We start from the raw sequence: 22,659 nt of genomic DNA, 5'->3' as shown, positions 1-22,659 counted from the left end.
GCAGAAGTCAATGATCAATGAAATGTAGCATACCTATCTATGACATATTCGTCTGCTATGACGCGCTCTAGTGCTGGCCCGAAGCCATTCACCGTATGCGCATGCTCATGCGAGCACGATCACTGCACGCTGGTGCAGCTCGGGGTACTCGTGTTCAATGTATGCCTCTAAGGCGTCTGTTGGTCCTCTGCCTTCAATGACAAATTTGCGAAGGGAAGATAAGTCTTCTCGGGCAAGCGTCGTGTGCATGCTCGCCCAGTCCAACGCTGTCAGATCAGCGTGATTGGCCTCGGTCAGTTGTCGAACTGCATTCTCTGACGCCAGAGTGCGCAGGTCCATCATGTCGTCGACGTGCAGTGAAAGCGTGATTTGGTGCAGGTGAGGAGCGTGCAACTGAGAGAACAGTCTTGGAATCCAGAGGAGGTCCTGATTCTCCGGGACGCACATCTCGGCGAGCCATAGACGGAGCGTGAATGTTTGCAAGCTCGTACATTCGGACAGCGAGAAACCCGCCTTGCCCAATATTCCTGCCGACAAATACGGTCTAGGTCATTAGATGTAAGCGATCAATGCGAGGCTTACTGTCAAGAGACCCTTCAGTCTTGATGACTAGCTCGAAGTGCTGTAGATGCGACCCGCAGATGGCCAAGATGGCTTGCGTCGGCCAGACTTCCCAGATAACATGGCAAGACATGCCGACCAATTGCTGGGGATTCGGGACGTCCTTGATCCATTCGAACAATGCAGCCGCAGGCATGCGGTCCCACTCCAGGTCTCCGAGCTCTATCACTTGTAGTCTATCTGGCAGGGACGGGAGCGGTGGTCCACGAGCATCAGGGTCGTCAATTAGAATTGACATTGACAGGAACTCGAGACACTGAAACGAGGATACAAGCGCCGCGAAGTCGTACAGGGTTGCGAACCAGCAGTTATGGGCGGTTAAGCGTCGGACGGCGGAGAGGCCTTGCACGAAGGCTTCGTGCACGGTGTCGCCAACTCTCATGGTGTCCAGGAAGAAATCGGTAGCAGCGGTGAGCGCCGTGAGGAACGACAAGTCAGCGCGATGCCACACTCGCGATCCGTTCGCGAGGCTGCGTAGCTTGACTGAACGGACCGCCAGCGCGAGCTCCGGGGACACCGCAATCAGCTCTGCAAATGTCTCACATCTGTGAGGGACGAGAGTGACGGCACCGAAGGAGTGATAGCGCGCTGCTGGTAGCCATTGGCGACAAGTCAATGCGCAGGCTGCGAGAGCGCAGGAATCGTCGTGTAGGTAGTCGATAATGTGATCTGTGAGCTCTGGAGGGAGGGAGGGTGCCATTAATCTGTCAAAGAGCGACATCAATGTTAACGCAGAGCACAAAATGAGCAATTGGGTTAGTACATATGAACTGACCTTGGATTTGAGTTGACCGCACGGAGGCAGTGAGCGTGCGGCGCGACGCCACACTTCCACTTCAGGCCATTCTACTCAACCGCGCGGCGGCTAACGTCTTCCTAACGTCTTCCATTCGAGTAAACGTCCTTACTTATGCACTCACAGGCAGGAGATCCAGACTCACTAGAACTCACACTGCCGGCCGGTCAGCTCGTCTATCCCAATTAGCCCACTGGACTATGCAGGTGATATCCATCGCACCATTGCGTCCGTTGCCCGTGCCTCGGCACCGGTACCATGTGCCTGCTGCATCGTGGCTCTCGTGCTGCTTCCTCCCAAATGAAAGGCTCAGCTCTTGTACAGCCGGTCGCAACTGGTCCTTTGATCTTACACCGCCTCGTCCGCCTTGCATGGCTCTCGGTCTCCCCAACGGTCTCCCCAAATTCACCTTGATAGGAACGTTACGCAGCGTTGTGTGAGCGCAGACACAGTGCTATATGTGCAGAACGCTACCAATTCATGTCCGACCCTTTGAAATTTCCACTGGCCGATGCAATTTAGACTTTCCACGCCGAACAAAAGGTGCGTCCGTGAGATTAGATCTTCCGCGAGCCATCTTGGAACGCGTGTCCGTCGCGTTGAATGTGCGGGTGCTCCGTCTCCTCCATGTCCTCTCCGCGGCCTTGTTGTCCTCCCTTCACTCGCGTGGCGGCCTTCGTCTACACCCAACTCCCTCGGTCTTTCCTTCTTATACACCGTCATTGCACCTCCTTCTCTTCACACTATCACTATGTCTGACACGGCCTCACAGACTACGACCGCTGCAGCAGGCTCTGCGGCGGCGACCCTCTCCTCCGTAGATGCCTCCTCTGCGAGCAGCGGTAGTGCCGACTTGCTGCCCAACAATCTCTACTTCCTCGCGGACGTCCTGCTCTTATGTGTCGCCGCCCTCTTCTTCCTCCTCGCTCTCCCCCGGGCCGTGACCCGTCTCCTCCGCCTCTCCGCATGGTCCGAAGGTGTCTTCCTCCGCTCTGGCTCACAACGAGGGCGCATACAACGTACTGGTTCTCTCTCGCCGAAGGAAGGCGAAGTGTACGATTACTCCGAGCAGAGTTACGCCGCCCGGCGGTTCTCCTCGCGGCGGCGCGCCAACCTCACGAGAGACCAGCCCACAGCGAGCCCTACAACTGGTACGAACGATCGAGACTCTGACGGCAGCCATTCCACCAACCGTGCGCGTCGACGTCCTCCCGCACATATGCCCGCATGGTCGTCCATCTTCCCTGGAGTCAGCGCATGGTTGGGCGCCACCCTCCGCCCGGGCTATTCGGTCGGCAAAGCACTGCTCCTACTGGGATATTCAGTGTTGATATTGTTCATTGGGCTGGAGGGGGGGAGTCCATTTGTGCAATATGTACCCGCGGGGTGGGTAGGCGTCAGCCAGTTGCCGGTGGCGTTCATCCTGGGCACGAAGAACAATCTGTTGGGAGTGTTTCTGGGCAAGGGTTACGAGAAGGTGTGTCTCCGTTCTTGGCTCAGTGTTCGTATTGAAGCTGATCAATCAGTAGCTCAACTACTTGCATCGGTATGTCGGACGCTTCGTATTCATCGCCATCAACGTACACTCTCTCGGATTTCGTACGCCCCAATCTAATATCGGTCTCCTTCTACCTACTGACTAGTATCGCCTCACTCAGTGTATAAATGGAGCATTGAAGGCACGCTGTCCCAGAACCTTACGCCCAACATCATCTGGGGGTTCGTGGCACTGGTCGCCGTCGACATCTTGTACTTCCTGTCCCTCCAAATACTCCGCGAACTGCTCTATCCGGTCTTCTACTTCTCGCACGTTCTCGCAGCCATTATCCTCCTGCCTGCTGTGCGTACTCTTCACCTCCCATCTTCGCCTCACCTCATCACTGACTCCCCCGCAGACCATTTTGCACGAGAGCAGCACCACATCCTACGTCGTCACGGCGCTCGCGCTCTACCTCTTCGACCGGCTCCTCCGGCTTGCCCAAACGCGCCTCACGTACGCGCAGCTCCGCGTGCTCCCCGCGCTCAGCACCGTCCGGCTCGTCATCCCGACGCTCAACGCGGGCTGGCGCGCGGGCCAGCACGTGCGCGTGAAGGTGCTCACGACGGGCATGGGTTGGTGGGGCTGGGCGGAGAGCCACCCGTTCACGATCGCGTCGTGCGCGGAGGGCGTCGCGGGCGAGGGCGAGGGCCTCGTGCTGCTGTGTAAGAACGTGGGAAAGTGGGGGGAGAGGCTGATGGTGATGGCGAGGAGGGCGGAGTACTGTGAGGCGGGTGGTGGAATCCCGAGGGTGAAGGTGCTCGTTGATGGGCCGTACGGTGAGTGTTCAGGTGTGCTCGGTGTGATATGTAGCGCTGACTCTGTTGTCGGGTGATAGGTGGACCTGGGCATGCGGTCATTGCTAGCTTTTCGGCGGCGCTTCTGGTCGCGGGCGGAAGCGGCATCTCGTATCCCCTCGCTGTTGCCGAAGAGCTGTTGCGCGACGCATCGTACGGCGCAAGTCGCGTCAGGCTCATCAACCTTATCTGGAGCGTACAAGACTCTTGTATGTGCCCTCTTCCTCCATTCGTCCTGCGTGAAGCTCACTACCTCATCTGCCCTTCCTCCACCAGCCTCCCTCGATCCCATATTACCCGACTTCGCCCGGCTCCTCGACAACGCGCGCGAGACAGGCATCCACCTCCGCATCCAAGTCTTCCACACCCGCGCCACCAGCTCCGCCGAGCCGAAGCCCGCCTCCCCCTCCGCGCGATTCCTCCCGCAGGGCCTGACCCTCCGCTCGGGGCGCCCACCGCTCGAGAGCCTGCTCTCGAGTGTCGTCGACCGCACCCTCGAGGTGCACAAGGCGTCGGACGCGTGGACGCCGCGGCGCGGCGCGCAGGAGCGCAGCAGCCCGAGCGGCGTGGTCGTCGGCGTGTGCGGGCCGCGTGCGCTCGGCGAGGACGTGGAGAGGATCGTGCAGACTTTTGCCGCGCGGGAGGAGCGCGCGGGGAGCGTGGGTGGTGTGGAGTGTCAGGTGGAGGTGTTCGGGTGTTGAGGGCTGCGCGGGGTGGTGATGCGATGTGTAACGACTCGGATGGCTTGACGTCGGCTCTTCATGTGGGGTTGTGGGTTAGATTGTATGATGCACGGTTTGGATTGTACATTACTGGGATATGATGTATACGGTGAACTTGTATTGTTATATGTATGTTACTGTGGGGCAGTCGGCGTAGACATCTATCTGCATACATGATTGTGATAGGCGATCTGGACATGACATTGATAGAGGCCATTGCAAAGACAAGCTGTTTAAGGAGCATTCGATTAATGGCTTTGGCAGGGATGTGCACCTTGATACCAAGATCGCTACAACTTAAATACGTGAGCGTGTCAAATGCATTGTCCGGCAACATTACAGCACCCTTATGGATACAGTACGCAAGCAAATAGAACTAGATACAATACTGGGTCCGTCAAACAAATCGTGAGCTCAGAATACTGTCCGCACATCAGTCATCATGATATAGCCTCATCAACCATCTACACTCCGTCAACACCCAGCATTCACTTGGGATCCTTGAAAGCCAGGTCCGCCAGCCCATGGTTGATGTCGAACATCTGCTTGACGTTGACGACGAGCATCATCAGGAGCGCGATTGTCTCCGGGGTGATCTGCAGGCAGTAAAAGAGCACCTTCGCCGCGGTGCCGTTGTGTGAGCCCGGGCCCATCGCGAGGAGCGAGTCCGTCCAGTTGGCCATCGCGGCGAGCCGGTAGATCGGGGTGATCGACTAGCAGGGGGGAGGGTACGTGAGGATCTGCTTGTGCGGGAAGAGGGGGCACTTACGAGGATGCAGCAGAGAAAGGAGAGGTAGAGCGCAGGCACGATGGCTACTCGCAGGGGGCGCGTGACGAGACCCCAGAGCAAGAGAAGGTTGCTGCTCTGGAGTAGGAACAGAGCCAAGCCCGCTGAGATGTACCTATGCCAGTCGCAAGTCTGAGTAAGGCTCCGTTCTGCTTATTGACATAGACCATGGAGACTTACCGTGAGTGCTGGACCAACATGGCATCGTAATGGCTCATCTCGCCCGCGTAGTAAGACGCGCTGGAGACAGCTCCTAGGGCCATGGCCGTAAGGCGCAGCGGCAGCTGAGCCAGGCAGAACATCCTGATCCAGTGCCTGCGCCTCGGCTCGTCCTCCATTGGCATGTCTGCCTGGGACACCTGCATCCCGAGAAACCTGCTCGAGCTCACGGAGGAACCGTGTTCGTAGAACTTGGGCCGCAGCAGCTCAGCGCGCTCAGCGTCCTCGACCACCTGTGAGTCTGCTGGCAGAGTTTTGGCGAGGGGGAGCGCGTCGTTGCCGCGCGTGCTGTTGACAAGGAAGATCATGACGAGCGTGCCGATATCTTGGGTCATCCCGACCACGCCAATGGCGTACCCGCCCTGCAGGAAGTTGACGTACGCCTTGGGCGTGCGCAGGTCCGAATTGTACGCCTCGGCAGAGCGGACGGAGAAATCGACGATTCTGCTCGGAACGACGGAGTGTTAGTCGGGGGATGATGGACTGGATGGAGGGAACGTACCGTTCACATGTGAAGATGATGGTGCCGAGGATCGCGAGCGTGCGCGAGCTCTTGGAGATGAATCGGTAGGCTACGAGAGCGAGAATGAAACCGTATAGAATATCGAAGAATAAAGCTGGGGCAATATCAATGTGAAGGGGAACCCCTCCCATAGGGGCGGGGAACATATTAGAGGTAGAAGACATGAGGCGTTCGGAAAGAAGATATTAAAAATCAAGAGAAGTGAAGAAGGTACCTCACCAGCACACAGCGGCCCAGCTTATATAGCGTTCGTACCATCTGGCGCTGTGGACTTGGGGTTCGCAGCAAATGAGAAGCTGTGTCAGTACGAAGCTCGAGATTGGTTACTCAGAAGGGACCAATCCGAGGCCTCTCCACCATCGAATCCATACATTGCACCAGTGATAGCACAGAACATCTGACGAGGACAGCTTTACCGAAACTAGCGGCCAGCGATGCTCGTTACTCGGGCATGTCGCATTGTCTGCAGGCACATCGAGGTGCGTTGATTCTGAGACCGACTCGGACAGTATTAGGAGCCCGAACGCAGTCCGTTCTCGTGCCAGGTTGTCCACACGCCCGACCAACCATCGCAACAAAGGTTAGCCAATAAGATGGCGGGCGGGAGCATCTTTGCTGCTAGACAGGTGTCGCCTCGATCTACCCGAGCGATGTCCGAGGAACCATGGTACGCTGTGCAGTGCGCGCAGCGTTTGGTCGCTTGGTTGAAGACCAATCAGCACGCGAAGGGGGCGCAACTACAACGAGAACCAATAGAGGATTAGTACATTCCCGGCGCGAGAGGGTACAACGCGCCATCGCAACATTGGTCGAATTTCATTTCTTTGACTGTAGAGGCCAAGTCTCTGACTGGTGTCTGTGCGCTCTTCATGAAGCCACGGTATACCTTGCGCAGCTGTATATGTGGACCCTGGCACACTGGCATAGAAGACGCAGGGCTCCCAAGCAAAGCAATCCGCTGTGGCCATGTGGGCTTGAAAGTACTCCGTACGTTGGCCCTGGCAAATGGAAGACTCGCCACGCGAGGATACTACCAGTCCGTGTAACCCGGCGGCGTCCGTTTGAGGGGGAGAGCAACTGGCGCTCATCTGGGGCAAAGGTATCGAGGCCGACCAATCAGAATTGTGTCTTGGCGATGTACACCGGGGCCATGATGGACTGCCGCGGCTTGCACGTAACACAATAGGACTACAGTTCAAAGGCTGAGTTACCCGCGCGCGGACGACATTGCACATTAGGCAGGACAGCCGGAGCTGCTAACATGCTACATACCGAATCATCACTCCGAAAATTCCTTGGATTCCTGGAGGAAGTCACGAACAATGTCGTGAAACCCCCCGGCCGTGTCTCTGGATCTGTATCTGCGCTGTCAGCTTTGTTTTGCCATGGCTGTCACTGCTCAGCGACTGCCACCGTCTCCGAACGATGCGACGGCATCCGCTCCTTAGGTGGGCTGTTGTCGAGAATGCCTTCTTGATGTGCCATGAATCAGTCAGGCTGTCGTGATGGCCGAAAGGATGGGGGCTGGATAGAAGAGCTGATCAGAGCGTGAGCCTGAAGACGGCGGCGGGACGGGCTCGGTGCGGAACACGATCGACGACCACGATCAGCCACGATCGAGCGGGCCGCTCCTCCTCCGGGCGCCTGTAGGCCGATGCCCGACGTGCTCACCGTGACCGTACTCAACGGGCAGCAGACTTCCCTCAACTTCTAGATACAGCTCATATTTGTGAGTCTCCGAGAAGCCTGGCGCAGTACCAGAGAGACCAGCACGATGGCACCCTCCAAGCCTATCGTCGATTATTCCCTGTACCTCGTCACCGGGCGAGAGCTTCTTCCAGCAGGAAAGGTGCATAATTCAACGTCTCTAACTGCCCAGGCTCACAACTCGATTGCACGAAGGACTACTACGAGTCCCTCGAAGAAGTAAATTCTCATTCTTCTGCTCGCAGTCCGTTTGGTGAGACTCTGCACAGTCGCTCCAAGGAGGGGTGTCCCTCGTACAGATTAGAGAGAAAATCGCGGAGACAGGCGAGGTACGTCCTACCTTCTACCCTCACTGCCAGCGCTCGAGCGTCCCTGCAGTTCCTCGAGATCGCCCGCCGGTCCAAGGAGATATGCCACAAATACAACGTTCCCATCCTCATCAACGACCGGATTGACATCGCGCTCGCCATGGGCGCCGACGGTGTGCACATCGGCCAGACCGACATGCCCATCGCTGTCGCGCGCTCCCTCCTCCCGGCCAATGCCATCATCGGCATGACGTGCAACACCCCCGAGCACGTACGGCAGGCAGTCAAGGACGGCGCGGACTACGTCGGTGTGGGCCCCGCATGGACGACACAGACCAAGAAGAACCTGAACGCCATCGTCGGCGTGAGAGGCCTGGGCGACATGTTGCGCGAGTTGGACGGCACGGAGGTCAAGGCCGTTGCTATTGGTGAGCAGCCATCCGGTCTATTCCGGGTATATTCAGGCCTATATGACCTCGTCTCATCGAACAGGCGGGATCAAGTCCACAAACGCCCTTCACTGTCTACACGGCTCGGTCTCCGTGACAGGGCACGCGCTCGACGGCCTCGCCATTGTTAGCGACATCGTAGGATCGCCAGAACCGAAGCTCGCCGCGGGGAAGCTCGCGTCTGTCGTCCGTGCCTTCAAAGCGCACTCCCCCTCTTCCTTCTCATTGCCCGGCGCGCAATACGCACCCGAGTCCATCAAAGCGCAAGTCGGATCTCTCGTGTCTGCAGTGCGGAAGCACAGTCCCCTCGTACACCAGGTGAATCCTCCGCAACCTGAGTAACCACTACGCCTCTAACCACCGCACACGGCAGATCACGAACACAGTCGTAACGAACCAGTCCGCGAACGCGACGCTCGCGCTCGGCGCGTCCCCGATCATGGCGAGCTCCGCGAAGGAGATGGAGGACCTCAGCAAAGTCACCGGCGGGCTCCTCGTCAACTTCGGCACCATCCAGGACCTCGACGGCATGCTCGCCGCGGGCAGGTTCGCGAACGTCAACCGCAGGCCGATCGTGTTCGACCCCGTCGGCGTGGGCGCGACGCGATACCGCCAGACGTCTGCCGATAGTGAGTGTGCACCTCGAAAGACGGAATCTGTACTGAAGGGAGGTTCGCGGGTAGCGTTGTTGAACACTTGGCAAGCGACGGTCATCAAAGGGAATGCGGGAGAGCTTTCCGCGATCGCAAAGTCCACTGAGGTGAGGACACTGTCTTAACATACCATTTGTTCCCGCGATGCTCATGCCGCGCTTCAGGTACAGTCCAAGGGCGTCGACAGCATCGGACAAGGTTTCGCAGACCCGGTCACCTTCGTCGCCCAGCTCGCACGCAAAGAACGTACGTACCCCTCGCCCACCGCTCAAACGGCACTCACACCCCACAGGCTGCATCATCGTCCTCACCGGTGTGCAAGACTACGTCTCTGACGGGTACACCGTCGTCCGGTGCTCGAACGGGCACAAGCTGCTCGGCGATATCACCGGCTCGGGGTGCATGGTCGGGACGTCCGTCGCGACGTTCTGCGCCGCGGAGAGCTTGGAGGCCGCGACGGGCGGGAACCCGTCTGTCGCGCATGACGGACTGTTGGTGAAGGGCGACATGCTCGTGGCTGCGGTCGCAGGGTGAGTACTAGTCGTTGACCTCTGGTGCACTGTGGGTTGCTAAAGGCGATTGGGCGGCCAGGGTTCTGGCGTTGACTGTGGCATCCGAGTTCGCTGCGGCGAGGGAGGACGTGTTCGGAAGTGGCACCTTCTTGCCTGCGTTGATCGACGAACTTGGCGCACTCACGCCGGAAAAATTGTCGAAGGCAGCGAACGTCGAGGTGTTCCGTCCGGAACTGGCGTAGAAATGAAGAGAGCATTCAAATTTGTTTTGTATCCGTAACCCATACACCACTGAGTCCTAGCCTATCTTTGTTCGTATCTAGACGTACAAGTATAGCATACAGCCCTACAACATGACACATTCGGATACCTCATACAGGCTATACAGCACACCCCAGCATGGTCACCTCGCCTTCTAAATTGGACACAAACCCCCAACCCCTCACGTGTGCGCGTCTTGGTAGGAGACTACCTCGCCTTCCATGGTTGGCTTCAAGCACCAATCGGGACAGTCGTCGGGTTGGGCTTGTCAAGGATGTGCGGGAACGGCGTCTCCGGTGTGGGCTGCAGCCAATTCTTCTCGTCGTACCGCGCGTACGGAGGAGACTCGATCATGTGGAACGTGTATGCGTAGCGCGTGTGCGGGCTCAGGTTCTTCTCCGACTTGTGCAGTATGCTCCCGTGGATCAGGACCATATCGCCTGGTAGTGCATCCCAGCACGTCATTCGCCAATTACGCATGCATCACAACAGGGGAAAGCACACCTGGGATGCACGCCTCGAGAAGGTATCTCCCCTCCGGCTTCGGGGGCGCCTCCTCTGGGGGAATGAGGGTCTCGAAGCCGGTGCCGCCACCGGGTTTGCGCACGAAGCGCTTCGTTATCGGCGCGGTGAGGTGTGAGCCAGGCAGGAAGGACAGCGCGCCGTTCTCGGGTGTGCACTTCTCGAGGGCGATCCAGAAGCCGAGCGCGGAGGGCGGGTCGGTGTACTGTTTACCGGAGGCGTCAGCGGTTGTGGGGTACCCTCGCAGTCGATGTAGATGGACTAACCAGGAATGTCCTAGGGAGCGCGTGGACTGTGTGTTAGCAACCGTGTGGAATTGGTAGATTGAGGACGTACGAATCGTTGTGCTCCCCGACTGGGCTTGGAGTCAGGGGCGATCTACCATGCTATGAGACCATAACGCACCTTCACCGCCGATATGGGGCTGCTTGCAGATGACCATCGACTGCAAAGCTACGCATCGTCCGACGTTCATTGACGGGCAGTATTCCTCGAAGGCGAGTGTACTTACCCACGGGGTCACGATGGAACTGGAGGTCGCGCACAACGGCCTTCATAGTTTCGTTCTCGAGTGTCACTCTGCGGAAGTCGGGATCGAGCTCGTGCAGACCTTGAGTCGGTATTCAATACAAACCCGGTAGAACTACGCGTCAAGCGACCGCTCACCGTGCCCGATCTTGTTCACCGCCTTCTCCTTGGGCCTGTTCAGCTGCCCATCTGTGACAGCATCCTCCTCCAGGAAGTAGCGAATCTTGTCCCCGGAGTTCAGGAAATAGTCGTCACCGACATGGTTGTCCTCTCCTGTTGTGAACTTCGTCTACAGAGTGAATTAGTGACTAGCACCTGCATAGAAACAGTTAGGCATACGAGTGGGTGGTCCTCCAAGCTGAAGTTCTCGATAAGCTGCTTCGACCGCGTCAGCAGAGCCTCCGTCTCCTGCGGACTGAGGAATGCCGGCAGACGCAGGTATCTTCAGAGGCGTCAGGTCTGCTACATGACGAACGTCTAGAAGCATGGTTACCCGTCTCTGCGGAACTTGAGACATATCTGACTTGAGTATTTGCGTGAGCACTTGTATTGCTAGGAACTGACCTGGTCGACTTGCTCCTGAGTGAGGTATTCGAGCTCGCAGACACTGGCAGGCATGGCGGTCAATGAGAGCGATCGTGCAGCGGGCCGAGTTGCCGGAACTGCTCTGCACCAGTCGCTCACGAAGCCGACTCGCGCGCTGCAGACCTCAGTACATTCGTACGCCCCCAATAGTATGCCTCTCCACCAGTGAACATTACAAAATAATAATAATACAAGCAAGCCGACCGCATGATACGAAAGTCTATTTATCCGGTCCTACGTCAATGTTCTCCCCTTGCCCCAGCAAATGAATCAAATGGTCGATTTTCGCCTTGTGTATCCGGTGGTGCTCTTGCCAGCCCTTCCAAGGATGATGCGGATACTAAACGTACCCCGTCAGACGAGTTACAGACGTCAAACAGTGAATGCGCCTGACCAAGCGTCCGAAATCCTGGAACACTCTGTCGGAGGTACCCTCGGGCTTGTGGTAGAAGTGCTTTGCGAGCAGCACATCGTCCTGACGACTGTACCGCATCTTCTTCTCCGGCGGTGCGGGCAAGGGCGCGTCTTCGTCCGAATGATGCAGCTCGTGCTTATGCCTGCGATAGAATTTCATCCACGAAGCGCGCGAATGGTGCGGAGCCTGACGGACAGACGCAGGTTTGGCTATAAGCTACGAGCCCGACGCCGCGGAGGGGAGATGGACATACCTTCGCAGCGACATCCTTCCAGAACGTCACCATATCAATCTTCCCGCTCTGGGTCCGGTTCCGGTACTCCAGAAAGCGCACGAGGAATGTCACGTCTTCGTCGGTGAAGGCGACACCCTTCCCTGTCGTGCTTCGGAAGAGCGCCCGAGGCGGCGTTGGTGACCTTGTGCGGTTCACGTCTGCTGCGGCCACCCGGTGGGCAGCTGCGATAGTGCCGGGGGCGGCACCAGGAATCGGTATATGCTGCAGCTGATTATCTGCCATGTCTTGCGGTTGCGGTAGCGGCGCATCCATCGGCTGTTGTGGCTGTTGGCCTTGCTGGACTTGTTGTGACTGCGGTTCATCGCTCCCCAAGTCCTCATCCCCTTCAGGAACGTCCATGACATAACCTCCTAATCGGATCTGATGCTTGTTGCAATACCGGCGCCATGAGTAAAACCTGGGCGGCTATAAGATACGCACGAAGGTCGGAAGACGGGCAACGTACGTATGATGGGGAGCCTGGATGGCAACAAAACTCGTTGAGGCGCGCAACTAATGAGGAAGAAAGAAGACCGACCTTGACGGCAATCCGTTCGCATATCTCTCGCAGGCTGGACATAGAGCGTGAGTAACCTCGATAATCGCTGCTCAGGTGTGCAAGATACCTTAAAACCAAACCCTGTTCTTGACTGTAGTCGATGTACTTCTTGAGATACATTACATCGTCTGACGTGAAGAGATTGCCGCCGTATGTACTCTTGATCACCCGTGTCGGAGGAGTCGGTGACCGCGCAGGAGGATTCCGGCGGTTAGCCACTAGAGTCGAGGCGGGTGGGGCAGGTTGAGGCTGCAACTTTGTCAGCAGCAGCACTACACCGAGTCAGCATCATTATTACCTGAGCCCGGACTCGCTTCCGGCCTCTGGATTTGTCGCCCGCAGGGGACGGTTCTGCTTCGGCCGTTGGCGCAGCCGCGACCGTGGATGAATCTGCGGTGGAAGGACCGACTTCCTCCATATATGCATCTTGTTCGGGATATGGCGCGGGTTCGTACTATAGGAGTACAGCTTCTCGTCAAGATGCGGCAGTACAGTGAAACGTTAAGAGTCTTACCGGCTGCTGATAGTACTCCGGTGGAGCAACCCACGTACGTTGGTCATCCCTGTATCTGTAGTCATACTCAGCGCCAGGGGGAGGTGGAACCATAGCTCCCGGGTGCGGCGGTGGTGGTGGAGGCGGCTGGTGGTAGGGACCTGCCCAAGCTGCTTGCCCATCCCTGTACGGATCATGCGGAATCATGTGTGGTGGCGGTGGCGGTGGCGGCGGGTGCATGTGTGTCTGCGAGGGCGCAATGCCATTCGCGGCCTGCCAGGACTGAGGAGGAGCAGCCGTTGGAGGGTGCATGGATGGTGGGCCGTACACTGCATAAGGGAAGGCGTGTTGGGGGTGGTGCACCAGCGGATCGGTCGCTGCGGCTGAGATCGGTGGAGGGATAGGCGGGGGGTGTTGGGCTTGTGGGTCGAGGACCTGTGGAGGTAGAGGAGGAGGAGGCACCTGCTGCATCTGGTGTGCCATCTCTTCCGGAATGGGCATTACGGGCGGAGGCAGAAGAGGAGCAGGTGGCTGGACATGTCGTGTCTCAGGGATCACTCTAGACAAGCATTCTTGGTCAGAGTATCATAATGGTAGACAAGCATGTGCATACTGCTCTTCCCCTGTAACCTTACATTCCGCCCAGTTGTTGTGATACGTTTGCAGCTGACCAGTATTGACACATTCGATCACCCACTTGGCGTTCAGGATAATCTTGCCCTTCTTGCCGGTATATTGGCGAAACAAGCTTTGGCCAGACTCCTTATACGGATCCACTTAATGACAGACGTAGACCATTGATGTTGTGCAGGCGATATTTGAAAGTATGGAATGAATGCATGGCGCAGTGTGAGAACAGCTGCTCGCAATCGCACACAAAGGCAACAGACGCACCTAGGATGTAGGGTACACCACTATAGCCGGGAGACACTATTCCTCCATGGGTCTGCAGAACGAACGGGTATGAGCGATGAACTGCCCGCATACATGCAATAGTCTCGCAGCAATGTGACTCCGACGACGGTGTCGACGGTCGTAACACGTCGCCCAGCGCGCTGCTGGGTAAGCCAGACACGTCTTCCATCCAAACGCAAGACTTGACGCGAACTACACTCTGCCTGGCAAGGAAGACGCGACATACCGTTATGAGCTCTACTATGGTGTCTCTGCCCTCGACGTCCTTCTCGACATAGATTTGGAGGGCAGTGCCCATCATGGGGTCGATAAATATGTCTTGCGACGGGTCATGGTTTGGGTCGGGCTGAGCGACGGGCTGCTGGAAGGCGTGATCGCGTTGTGCTCGACGGTTCGCGGTGCGAGCTGGTGCCATGGGTCTTGCCCAGAAGAGCACAGATGGTGGTTGGAGTCTTCAGGGGGCCTCGCGGACCTCCCGCCGCCGGGCTTCAATTTGGCAATTTGGCGCCCGCGCCCCTGCAGCCACCGCCGCCTGCCACCGTGCCACCACCACCACCACCTCCTCGCCTTGCGTCCTGCTACAACTGCTGTTCCTCCATCTGGCTCCTCGCAATTGCTTTGATGTGCCAATACGCTGCTCTATCTGATCCCATTTTTGGACACGGCAACCCTTTGGTCTCACACGCGGTTTGGCTCCCTGGGACCTTCGACACTCCGAAGTTCCGTCGGCCTTCAGTCGCGGTTCACTGCAGCCTGTAAGTACTTGGCCTTCGCTGAATATCTCATTATGTAGTCGACCTCCAGCCCACTCAGATAAACAGCGGCATTTCTTGCATAGAGTTGCATTGGTGAATTGCTCTGTTGAATATGCTTACCCTCTGGCGAACGCGGTTCCAAAGACCTCGGTCTACTCGGTATGTGTATATAGGTGAGTAATCATGCTAATCTAGAAGTTTGTACACGAACAGTAGAAGTCAGATTGCTCCAGTTACGGTAACGCGTTGCTGCAGGGAGTTACAGCTAGAAGCATATCAAGGCTCTACAGTTCTGCGAATGCGTGTTCTTGTTTGCACACGGGGCCAGCCTGCTTCTCCGGTACGTGAAACGACCGACATGCTTCCTGTTGCACGACAAGGTTCATACGGTCCCGGACGTGTAGCCATCGAATGTCCGTGCGACGTCCAGATGGAATCGAACCCAGCCTGATAGCACATCCAGATGCGGCGTGGACAAACGTCAGCAGCAGAGTCTGAGATGTACCCCGCTTCCTCGCGGAGGTCATACGCGCCATTAGACGTGGCTTGAGTGTGAGTGATTAGCTCATGTCAGTATACATGGCCGCAGCTACGAAGGTTCGAGGACAACGGCAATTGCGCGCACAGGATGCGATCGCCGAAATGACAGTTCGTCTCTATGGCTGCTTATCTCCATTCTTGTTCCCTCCAGGTACCCTGCGCAGTGCGGCGTGGTGCTCGTTACGAGACAAGTTGGTATCCCATCTACAGCTGTCACCTCGTCTCCCATCCTGTGGCACACTGACAATGCTCAGTACCACTGACCACCTGCGGGTCGGGTGGATTTTCTTCATTGTTGTGGGCTCATCAGTGTACGTCACAACCCAGGCGCAGGGCATCGTCTTTCCTGTGAGTTTTTCTGCCGAGTTTAGCTATTGATAGAGTGAACCATCTCATTACTCAACGAACGTCTAGGATGATGGCGACTGGCAGATGCCTGTGACTTCCGAAGTTAACCAAGTTCGTCGCTTGCCATTCTCGTGGTATTGGTTCCCATATCTCAGTACCCAGTAACGGCACTACGAGTTCACGCTCGACGCATTCTGCCAACTTCCCATTTCCGACCTTCCCGGTTGTCAGCGCTGAAACAAGTCGAACTGTCAGCACAGACAGCTGGGATCTTATCGCGGTGTTCATGCACCATCACGGCGTTCTAACAGTTTGCGGTGCCCAAACACGTCCAGGTGTTGTAGTTTGTCACATTTTTCCTCCGTGTATGGCACTCGCCCCTGACATATGTCCACTGACAACTTGAACATGCGCAGCGTCAGGTCAGTGGTCACGCGGCGGTGACACGCAAAATGAGCAGCACTGCACTTGCTCAGAGCCATCGCGCGGAGATCACATTCCCCTAGCTCGAACGGCATTAGCCTCGATGTACAATTGTGATGCACCGTGCCCAAGCCCGTCGAACATTCCCTCCATTTTGCCCGTCCGTTGTGCTGGCCCGCCGCCGTTCCGCGTAAGTTTTGTTCAGCAGATAGTTCCGCCCGAGGGCAATTGTCTCACTTTGCTTCCGCCCTCCCATTGTTTGGCTCACTAATTATATCTACGATGTTGTCTGGCGTTGGTTCCGTGCGCTGCTTATTGTGGTGAGTACGCGCGGCGCGTCCGCACAAGTCCGGCTCTGGCGATATTCTAGATCGAAATCATGTGTACATGTAGCAGGTACGGTACCTGAGGTGCAGGATGGTCGCGCGATGCCGAGAGCAGTCGAGTCGATCATGCCTTGCAAGGAACGCAAATACAATGATGATAGACTCTGCACTGCTGCTTAGAGTTGGACGGTGCGTGCGGCCTTGCAATTGTATTTCTTCGAAGTTGTCATGGCTGCTTCGCAGTGCTGGAAGAGTACTGTTGGTTCGCGATCGTCCAGCCCCTCATCATGCACAACCTCAACTGCCGACCGTTCTCGCGGAACGCATACGGAAAAATGTGGTATCCTCCCTCGGCATGTCCAGATATCCATGGCCAGTGAAGGAGCCCGAAGATTCGGGGGTCGTCTTGATTGGCCATGGAACGTTAACTCCATGGTGCTCGCCTTCGATGACTGAATATTCCCGAAGGAGTACACATGGAAAGTGGGTGCCGCCTGATGGAGTTCTGTCAGAGTACACAACATTGATCGTACGCGGGACCCCCTGCCGCCAATCACAGACGTGATGCAGGCTTATGAATAGCTTCGAGTACGGATCATGTCAATGTTTGCAATGACGTCGACGTATGACAGCTCTGAGATGAGCCTACTAGTCCAGCACTCACTAGTAGTTCGCTGTATACCCGATAGTCGGCGAATAGCCTCGAGGCAACTCAAAGGCCATGGTTGAGCTTTATCGAGGCGATAAGAAGCGCGCCACGAAGGCTGATGCAAACGTAGGGGAAGCCCGGGAAGGTGGCTGATGGCCAGTGACATGTCATGTCAATGCAGAATGTGGTAGTAGTAGCTACCTTTTTCCGTGCCAGAAGATATGTGTGTCAAGGACATACGGTGCCGTACAGGTGTGCTCAGGACTCGGCATGGAAAGGTGGTACTCCTGCGTCTTGCCTGCGTCCCAAACTCTGATTATGCGGCCAGACCGGCTGAAGTAAAGCTGGATATCAGCGGTGCGGTAGCGCGCCGGGGTGAATTCTATTAGGGCGGAATTCGCCGCGGAAACTCGGCCTCAAGAGAACTGGTGGCTTGGGATTCTGTTGTGATTCTGAGAGCTCCAGTGCGGGAGGTTGAGAGATCGCGCGGGCTCCAGTGATCGTGATCGACTCGAGCGGGGGTAATTCCTTCTGCCCATGGCCAAGCGGGTCCTCGGAACCTCGGTCTGGTAGAGGCTCGCAGCCCCCAGACTGTGTGTGGGGGAACCATCGCTCGCGGTGACATTGAAGTGGGCGCTGGCAGGACGCTCGAGAAGGGGAAATGGGAGACGGCGAAAGCATGAGAGACCGATCTGGATGGGAGATTGGCGGTGGGAAGCGAGAGAACAGAAAGGGGGGAAAGGAAATCAAGGAGGGTTCTGGCCTTGCTTACATAATTATTAATCGCAATCCGGATTTGCAAGGCAGATGGGGGGCAAACAGAGCCAAACAGGGGGTGTGTGCACCAACCGAGCAGCCCCCGGCTTCCATCTCCCAAGCACACCCGTTACCTTACGACTACTCTCCCTCTCCCTCGCCGTCCTGCTCGCCCTCGCTAGCAGCGCCGCCCCTCCGACATGTCCGCCGCTGGGCGCAAAAAGTCCGTCATTTCCGCAAGCACGCCCACCATCGAGATGCCCGTCGCCAACAACACCCTCCTCAATAAGGCGGCGTCGCAATCAACCTCCCTCTATCAGCAATGCTCCGCCCTCCGCACTCGCTTGATGCATGTCCGTGACTTTGCTGCATGGTTCACTATCTCGTCCCCGCCCGACTCTTCGCGGCGTTCTACGGATCCCGTAACACAGCTTTGGGACTGCTTCGTACTGGGGTTCCCGCTCTGCTACCTCTTTAACCTCCTGCCCGACACCGTCAAGCGCATTGACGTCGATGCCGAACCTTCGTCTTTCTCCGACACGGAGAAGGCCAAGAAACGCGCCGTTCTGCTCTTCGCCATGAGGATTCCGGAGATTGAGGGCTGTGAGGGCTTCACTGTCTCAGAATTTGTAGACCGTAACTCCACCGATGGCTTGGTCAAGGTGCGTAAGTTCCAAACTCGTACTTCTCGTCTCACATAGCGTGCCAGGTTGTGAATAACGTCATTAAACTCGTGCGAGTGCTGCCCGAGGATGTATTCATCGAGCCTAAGCCATCTTCGCCTTCCCTTGCGTCTGCTCAGCAGTCAACAGACTCGCTTACAAGCGACAGCGTCGCGACGTCGGCGGAGACGAGTGAGGGCGGTGCTCGTTTCAATAACATTGTCCGGGAACTCGTGGAGACTGAGAGGAAATACGTGCAAGACTTGGAGGTCATGCAGGTGCGTCGCAGTGGATATCTACTGTGCCCTCGATACTCAACCAATTTGTAGAGATACTCTCAAGCCGCGACTCAGATGAACGCGCTTGATCGCGAAACGATTCATCTCCTGTTCCCAGGTCTGAAGGACCTCCTCAATTTCCAGAGGAAGTTCTTGATCAAATTGGAGAGCATGGCGGAGCAGTCATGGGGCGACCAGAGCTGGGGCACGCCCTTCATGGAGAACGTGCGTACTTCCAGTTCACCGCTGTTGGCTTGGGGATGCTATACATGGCGTTCCCGTTGTCCGTTATTGTGTCCGCGATCGCTAATCGGGAACGGAACAATAGGAAGAAGCCCTCGCTGTTGCATATCGAACCTATTGCGCTAATTACACGACGGCGTCCGACATCCTACTACAAGAAATGCCAAACCTGAACGTAAGTAGTCTATTGCGCGTGACACCGCCCAGATGTGAGGCGTTGCATTCTGACCAAACATGGCAACAGGCGCTCGATACTGTACTCGCTAAGTCGGATCTTCCGGCTTTCCTAATTAAGCCAGTACAGAGAATATGCAAGTATCCCCTACTATTGGAGGTAAGTTTGGTGGTCTGACCGTCATTGAAACGTCCGCTGACATGGCATTACGCCTAGTCCTTGCAAAAAGCGGTCAAGGGTACAGAGTACCCGTATTACGAAGAGCTCGTTGAGGGTGTCGCATCCGCCAAGCGCGTTACCGACAGGATCAACGAGGCGCAGCGTCAGGCCGAGAACGAGGCGACTGTTGAGGCGCTCAAACTCCGGGTCGACGACTGGAAGGGGCACGAATTGCCCAATTTCGGAAACCTGCTTCTCGATGACATCTTCACAGTCACCAAGTCTGCCGTGGACCGCGAGTACCATGTCTTCTTGTTCGAGAAGATCATTCTGTGCTGTAAGGAGTACCTCGCTGCGCCGCAGAATGGCCGAAAGGTCGGCAAGAGCAACTCGATCCTCAAGAAGCCTCCCGTTTCCCCCATCTCGCCGCTTCCTGGAGCCGGAACCTCCAAGAAGCGAACCACACCCCTCCTACTCAAAGGTCGTATCTTTCTCAACAATGTCACAAAAGTGGAACCCGAGATTTCCGCAGGTTCGTTCGTGTCATTTTGTGCCATGAGTCGTACTGAGAGTCACAATTTTAGGACAATACTCTCTGGCGGTGTTCTGGCGTGGTGATGATGACCTCGAGTACTTCACTCTGCGCTGCCGCAACGAGGAGCAGCTTCGGATGTGGGAGAACCAGCTTAACAGATTGATTCAAGAGGTTGCTAGCCGCCGTGCTTCGGGACGAGCTCACCAGAGGGTGGCTCACCTCACGCAGGCCGCGAACATGACTAGCGGCAGAGCCCCTTCATACGAGCAAGATCGGGCATACTCCACGTTCTCTCAGTCAAGCGCTTACGGTGCCACATCTCCGTACCACTCAGGTCCTGTGCCGGGACGTATGTCAAGACATCCGTACGCTGCCGCCGGCGAAGACCCGGCGATGGTGGCTGGCCCTGCCTATGCCAACGGGTTCGGTAACGGGCCTCAAGGCTATCCGCCTCCCGACGGGTTCGATCTTGACCCCGACGACGAGTACGAGGAGTATCCTCCGACGTCACGGCCGCCGTCAGGGCGGGGAACGCCATTGGGGGCGCGCCGACCAGAGCTCAGCGGCTTCTCTTCTGCGGGCAGCGTTCGAAGCAGCACCCATACACCGGCGTCTGCCGGTGCCTACCCCTCTCCATACGGTACCGGGAGACCGTCGATGTCACGCAATCCGTCGAGCTACATGCAAGAGAGCATGCCTGAATCGGGTCTCCCCAGAGCCAGCCTGCGCAACCAATACAGCGCGACGAAGCTCAAGTCGGCGTACGACAAAGCGGAGACGCGCTCGAATCCGAGCCCGCGCGTCAGCGGAACGGGCTCAGTGCCTATGCGATCGCGCAGTGCCAGTCAACCGTCAGCCTACGTACCACCCCAGAACATGCCGCCGCCTCCCTTGCCGACATCTGTCCCATGGGGCCACAGACCAGGGCAGAACAAGCGCGGCAGTGGCTCGAGTCAGTCCACTGGCGACAGCTCGGACTACTCGCCGCACAGCAGTGGCTCTCCCATTACCCCCTTCGGGTCCAGCGATTCGTCATTGACAGGTGTGTCCAGTACGCGTACGTCACACTCGCAGCACAGTGACCAGGTTGTCACGTCCGCTGCTTCAGCATTGTCAGCGCCGGTGAAGGTGAAGGTGCATTTCCACGAGGACATCTTCGTCATCCAGGTGCCGCGCTCAACGGAGTACGACGAACTCGTCGAACGGGTCGGGAAGAAAATCAGGCTATGCGGCCCACGGAGGGACGATGGTCCGCTGCGCGTGAAGTACAAGGACGAGGACGGCGACTTGGTGTCTCTTGGATCCACGGAGGACGTGCAAATGGCCTTCGAGTCCTTCCGGCCTGGGAACCAAGTAACACTCTACGTCCAATGAATGAACCCACATTATGCCAATCCTCCTCTCCTGCCGATACCTCGCCCGCCATACCGCCGCTTATCTTACACCCTTGCCTACGTGCACCGCATCTCCCTGACTGACTCGCTCCGTCAATTATCCTTATACTCGGGGACTCTCCGCACTGCCCACACTCCTTGGCTATACCGTGTATTACGACCGTCATGACCTCTCGTATCTGGTCTTCTCTGGTAATCTGTTCGTACTCTATCAGCTCGTTGCATATACAACATATTTCCCATCATGCCATCCCTGCTTCGGGCGTGCTCGAGGCCACCGCTCGCACTCCACTCGTTCGCAATTTTCTCGATCACCTCCTTCCGTTCCTCTCCCCTCTCGTCTCCCCTCCCTTCGTATTCTCTAGCGCGCTCTCCTAGTGGGTCCCGGCACAATCGCTGTCGGATACCCGACGGTCGTTCGTTCGTAGCATGTATCGCATGTAGGTTTTGCTCGGCTGGATCGTGTCGCCGACTGTCGTGTATCATTTAGTAGATTGTTGCTCAGGCGGACCGCTTCATGGAATGTTATTCTTATTCTCTCACTCCGGAAATAATGGGTGTGCTTCGAAGAATGCGTCCGACCGTCTCTGGATTGGTCTACATAGTATTCAAAGGCATGTACATCATATGTCGGTCAATTTGACGAGCTTAGGTTACAGCCGATGTTCACGTCGATGACGGATACTTTCGTGACGTGTTGTTCTGGCAGACTTTAGGACGTGGCATGGCTATGTGCTATGACATGAGGCTCAATGGCAGGTCGAGGGCAGATACAACAGGTTCGACGACAGAAGTGACATCCTTTGTTGCCGCTGGACAGTGGCCCGACTGACCCGACGTTATCGTACGACGTCAACAGCGATATGTTGCCGGCAGCTTGAGCTTCTACGACAGGACATGTGTTCCTCAACTTTACTGACTGGCCTTGAGCACTGGCAGCGGCCGCGGACCTCGGTGAGCATGAATAGCCATCTGTCATTTCGACTCCATGCTGGCTGTCAAGATTCTATGTATGCGGTCATTCTAATTCAACGATATATGTTCCATGCCGTGATGTGCTTCGTAGGAATTCATGATGGAACAGATGAGAGACTCGGAGGCCGAGGCGACTCGGTATTCCTGCACGATTCGGATTCGGCGCGCCACAGACGCGTCGAAGGCATGTGGGGAGTTTAGGGCACGTGACCAAGACTCTGCCGGGCGCGTTGGGCCGGGGACCGACTGCCCCTCTGA

The 22,659-nt window shown here is 56.8% G+C and overlaps 7 protein-coding genes across 7 annotated transcripts; 3 read left to right on the top strand and 4 right to left on the bottom strand.

Annotated features, from left to right (window-relative positions):
- Window positions 1-88: 88 nt before the first annotated feature.
- Window positions 89-1,504, bottom strand: C8Q71DRAFT_311374 (uncharacterized protein). The gene is made up of 3 exons (XM_047917722.1): window positions 1,397-1,504; window positions 583-1,325; window positions 89-527 (listed from the first exon to the last, which is right to left on the bottom strand). The coding sequence occupies exons 2-3, from the start codon at window positions 1,319-1,321 to the stop codon at window positions 106-108; spliced, it is 1,161 nt and encodes a 386-aa protein (XP_047774406.1). The 5' UTR covers window positions 1,322-1,325; window positions 1,397-1,504; the 3' UTR covers window positions 89-105.
- A 464-nt stretch (window positions 1,505-1,968) lies between these two features.
- On the top strand, window positions 1,969-4,481 carry C8Q71DRAFT_311347 (ferric reductase like transmembrane component-domain-containing protein). The gene is made up of 6 exons (XM_047917721.1): window positions 1,969-2,894; window positions 2,947-3,016; window positions 3,076-3,257; window positions 3,313-3,733; window positions 3,793-3,960; window positions 4,028-4,481. Exons 1-6 carry the CDS (start codon window positions 2,169-2,171, stop codon window positions 4,450-4,452), a joined length of 1,992 nt encoding a protein of 663 aa, XP_047774405.1. The 5' UTR covers window positions 1,969-2,168; the 3' UTR covers window positions 4,453-4,481.
- Window positions 4,482-4,766: 285 nt separating this feature from the next.
- On the bottom strand, window positions 4,767-6,170 carry C8Q71DRAFT_311388 (uncharacterized protein). The gene is made up of 4 exons (XM_047917723.1): window positions 5,982-6,170; window positions 5,441-5,923; window positions 5,243-5,375; window positions 4,767-5,186 (listed from the first exon to the last, which is right to left on the bottom strand). The coding sequence occupies exons 1-4, from the start codon at window positions 6,164-6,166 to the stop codon at window positions 4,962-4,964; spliced, it is 1,026 nt and encodes a 341-aa protein (XP_047774404.1). The 5' UTR covers window positions 6,167-6,170; the 3' UTR covers window positions 4,767-4,961.
- A 1,498-nt stretch (window positions 6,171-7,668) lies between these two features.
- Window positions 7,669-9,993, top strand: C8Q71DRAFT_311134 (Hydroxyethylthiazole kinase). The gene is made up of 10 exons (XM_047917720.1): window positions 7,669-7,851; window positions 7,905-7,928; window positions 7,979-8,038; window positions 8,088-8,445; window positions 8,510-8,784; window positions 8,840-9,095; window positions 9,150-9,226; window positions 9,284-9,365; window positions 9,412-9,649; window positions 9,711-9,993. Exons 1-10 carry the CDS (start codon window positions 7,777-7,779, stop codon window positions 9,871-9,873), a joined length of 1,608 nt encoding a protein of 535 aa, XP_047774403.1. The 5' UTR covers window positions 7,669-7,776; the 3' UTR covers window positions 9,874-9,993.
- A 130-nt stretch (window positions 9,994-10,123) lies between these two features.
- C8Q71DRAFT_861974 (phytanoyl-CoA dioxygenase) lies at window positions 10,124-11,560 on the bottom strand (the record flags this gene model as incomplete). The annotated part of the gene is made up of 10 exons (XM_047927971.1): window positions 10,124-10,332; window positions 10,397-10,619; window positions 10,681-10,690; window positions 10,751-10,769; window positions 10,820-10,867; window positions 10,926-11,024; window positions 11,081-11,231; window positions 11,282-11,384; window positions 11,436-11,449; window positions 11,507-11,560. The coding sequence occupies 10 exons, from the start codon at window positions 11,558-11,560 to the stop codon at window positions 10,124-10,126; spliced, it is 930 nt and encodes a 309-aa protein (XP_047774402.1).
- A 95-nt stretch (window positions 11,561-11,655) lies between these two features.
- Window positions 11,656-14,730, bottom strand: C8Q71DRAFT_783369 (uncharacterized protein). Its single transcript, XM_047924972.1, has 11 exons — window positions 14,410-14,730; window positions 14,163-14,214; window positions 13,882-14,044; window positions 13,290-13,827; window positions 13,074-13,229; window positions 12,843-13,024; window positions 12,755-12,788; window positions 12,683-12,696; window positions 12,196-12,634; window positions 11,922-12,128; window positions 11,656-11,867 (listed from the first exon to the last, which is right to left on the bottom strand). Exons 1-11 carry the CDS (start codon window positions 14,596-14,598, stop codon window positions 11,748-11,750), a joined length of 2,094 nt encoding a protein of 697 aa, XP_047774401.1. The 5' UTR covers window positions 14,599-14,730; the 3' UTR covers window positions 11,656-11,747.
- A 3,450-nt stretch (window positions 14,731-18,180) lies between these two features.
- C8Q71DRAFT_715947 (uncharacterized protein) lies at window positions 18,181-21,406 on the top strand (the record flags this gene model as incomplete). Its single annotated transcript, XM_047921075.1, has 7 exons — window positions 18,181-18,642; window positions 18,690-18,920; window positions 18,972-19,145; window positions 19,249-19,338; window positions 19,408-19,497; window positions 19,555-20,029; window positions 20,082-21,406. 7 exons carry the CDS (start codon window positions 18,181-18,183, stop codon window positions 21,404-21,406), a joined length of 2,847 nt encoding a protein of 948 aa, XP_047774400.1.
- Between the last annotated feature and the right edge of the window lie 1,253 nt (window positions 21,407-22,659).

Source organism: Rhodofomes roseus (genome assembly GCF_022264815.1).
Source record: "Rhodofomes roseus strain CIRM-BRFM 1785 chromosome Unknown C8Q71scaffold_27, whole genome shotgun sequence".
NCBI lineage: Eukaryota > Fungi > Basidiomycota > Agaricomycetes > Polyporales > Fomitopsidaceae > Rhodofomes > Rhodofomes roseus.
Note: the sequence above shows the minus strand (reverse complement) of the source record. Positions and strands in the feature narration are given on the sequence as shown.

Excerpts from the sequence above, each read along its gene's own strand:
- C8Q71DRAFT_311388 (XM_047917723.1), bottom strand. The coding sequence starts at position 6,166 with ATGTCTTCTACCTCTAATATGTTCCCCGCCCCTATGGGAGGGGTTCCC. Across the intron at positions 5,924-5,981 it reads ATCATCTTCACATGTGAACG|AATCGTCGATTTCTCCGTCC; the intron begins GTACGTTCCCTC and ends CGTTCCGAGCAG. Across the intron at positions 5,376-5,440 it reads ATGTTGGTCCAGCACTCACG|GTACATCTCAGCGGGCTTGG; the intron begins GTAAGTCTCCAT and ends CGACTGGCATAG.
- C8Q71DRAFT_311347 (XM_047917721.1), top strand. The coding sequence starts at position 2,169 with ATGTCTGACACGGCCTCACAGACTACGACCGCTGCAGCAGGCTCTGCG. Across the intron at positions 3,017-3,075 it reads CGTACACTCTCTCGGATTTC|TGTATAAATGGAGCATTGAA; the intron begins GTACGCCCCAAT and ends CGCCTCACTCAG. Across the intron at positions 3,734-3,792 it reads GCTCGTTGATGGGCCGTACG|GTGGACCTGGGCATGCGGTC; the intron begins GTGAGTGTTCAG and ends GTCGGGTGATAG.
- C8Q71DRAFT_311374 (XM_047917722.1), bottom strand. The coding sequence starts at position 1,321 with ATGGCACCCTCCCTCCCTCCAGAGCTCACAGATCACATTATCGACTAC. Across the intron at positions 528-582 it reads GACTGAAGGGTCTCTTGACA|GAATATTGGGCAAGGCGGGT; the intron begins GTAAGCCTCGCA and ends ATTTGTCGGCAG.
- C8Q71DRAFT_783369 (XM_047924972.1), bottom strand. The coding sequence starts at position 14,598 with ATGGCACCAGCTCGCACCGCGAACCGTCGAGCACAACGCGATCACGCC. Across the intron at positions 12,789-12,842 it reads GAACAGGGTTTGGTTTTAAG|CCTGCGAGAGATATGCGAAC; the intron begins GTATCTTGCACA and ends CTCTATGTCCAG. Across the intron at positions 11,868-11,921 it reads TCCAGGATTTCGGACGCTTG|TATCCGCATCATCCTTGGAA; the intron begins GTCAGGCGCATT and ends GGGTACGTTTAG.
- C8Q71DRAFT_311134 (XM_047917720.1), top strand. The coding sequence starts at position 7,777 with ATGGCACCCTCCAAGCCTATCGTCGATTATTCCCTGTACCTCGTCACC. Across the intron at positions 9,096-9,149 it reads CCGCCAGACGTCTGCCGATA|CGTTGTTGAACACTTGGCAA; the intron begins GTGAGTGTGCAC and ends GTTCGCGGGTAG. Across the intron at positions 9,650-9,710 it reads CTCGTGGCTGCGGTCGCAGG|GGTTCTGGCGTTGACTGTGG; the intron begins GTGAGTACTAGT and ends TTGGGCGGCCAG.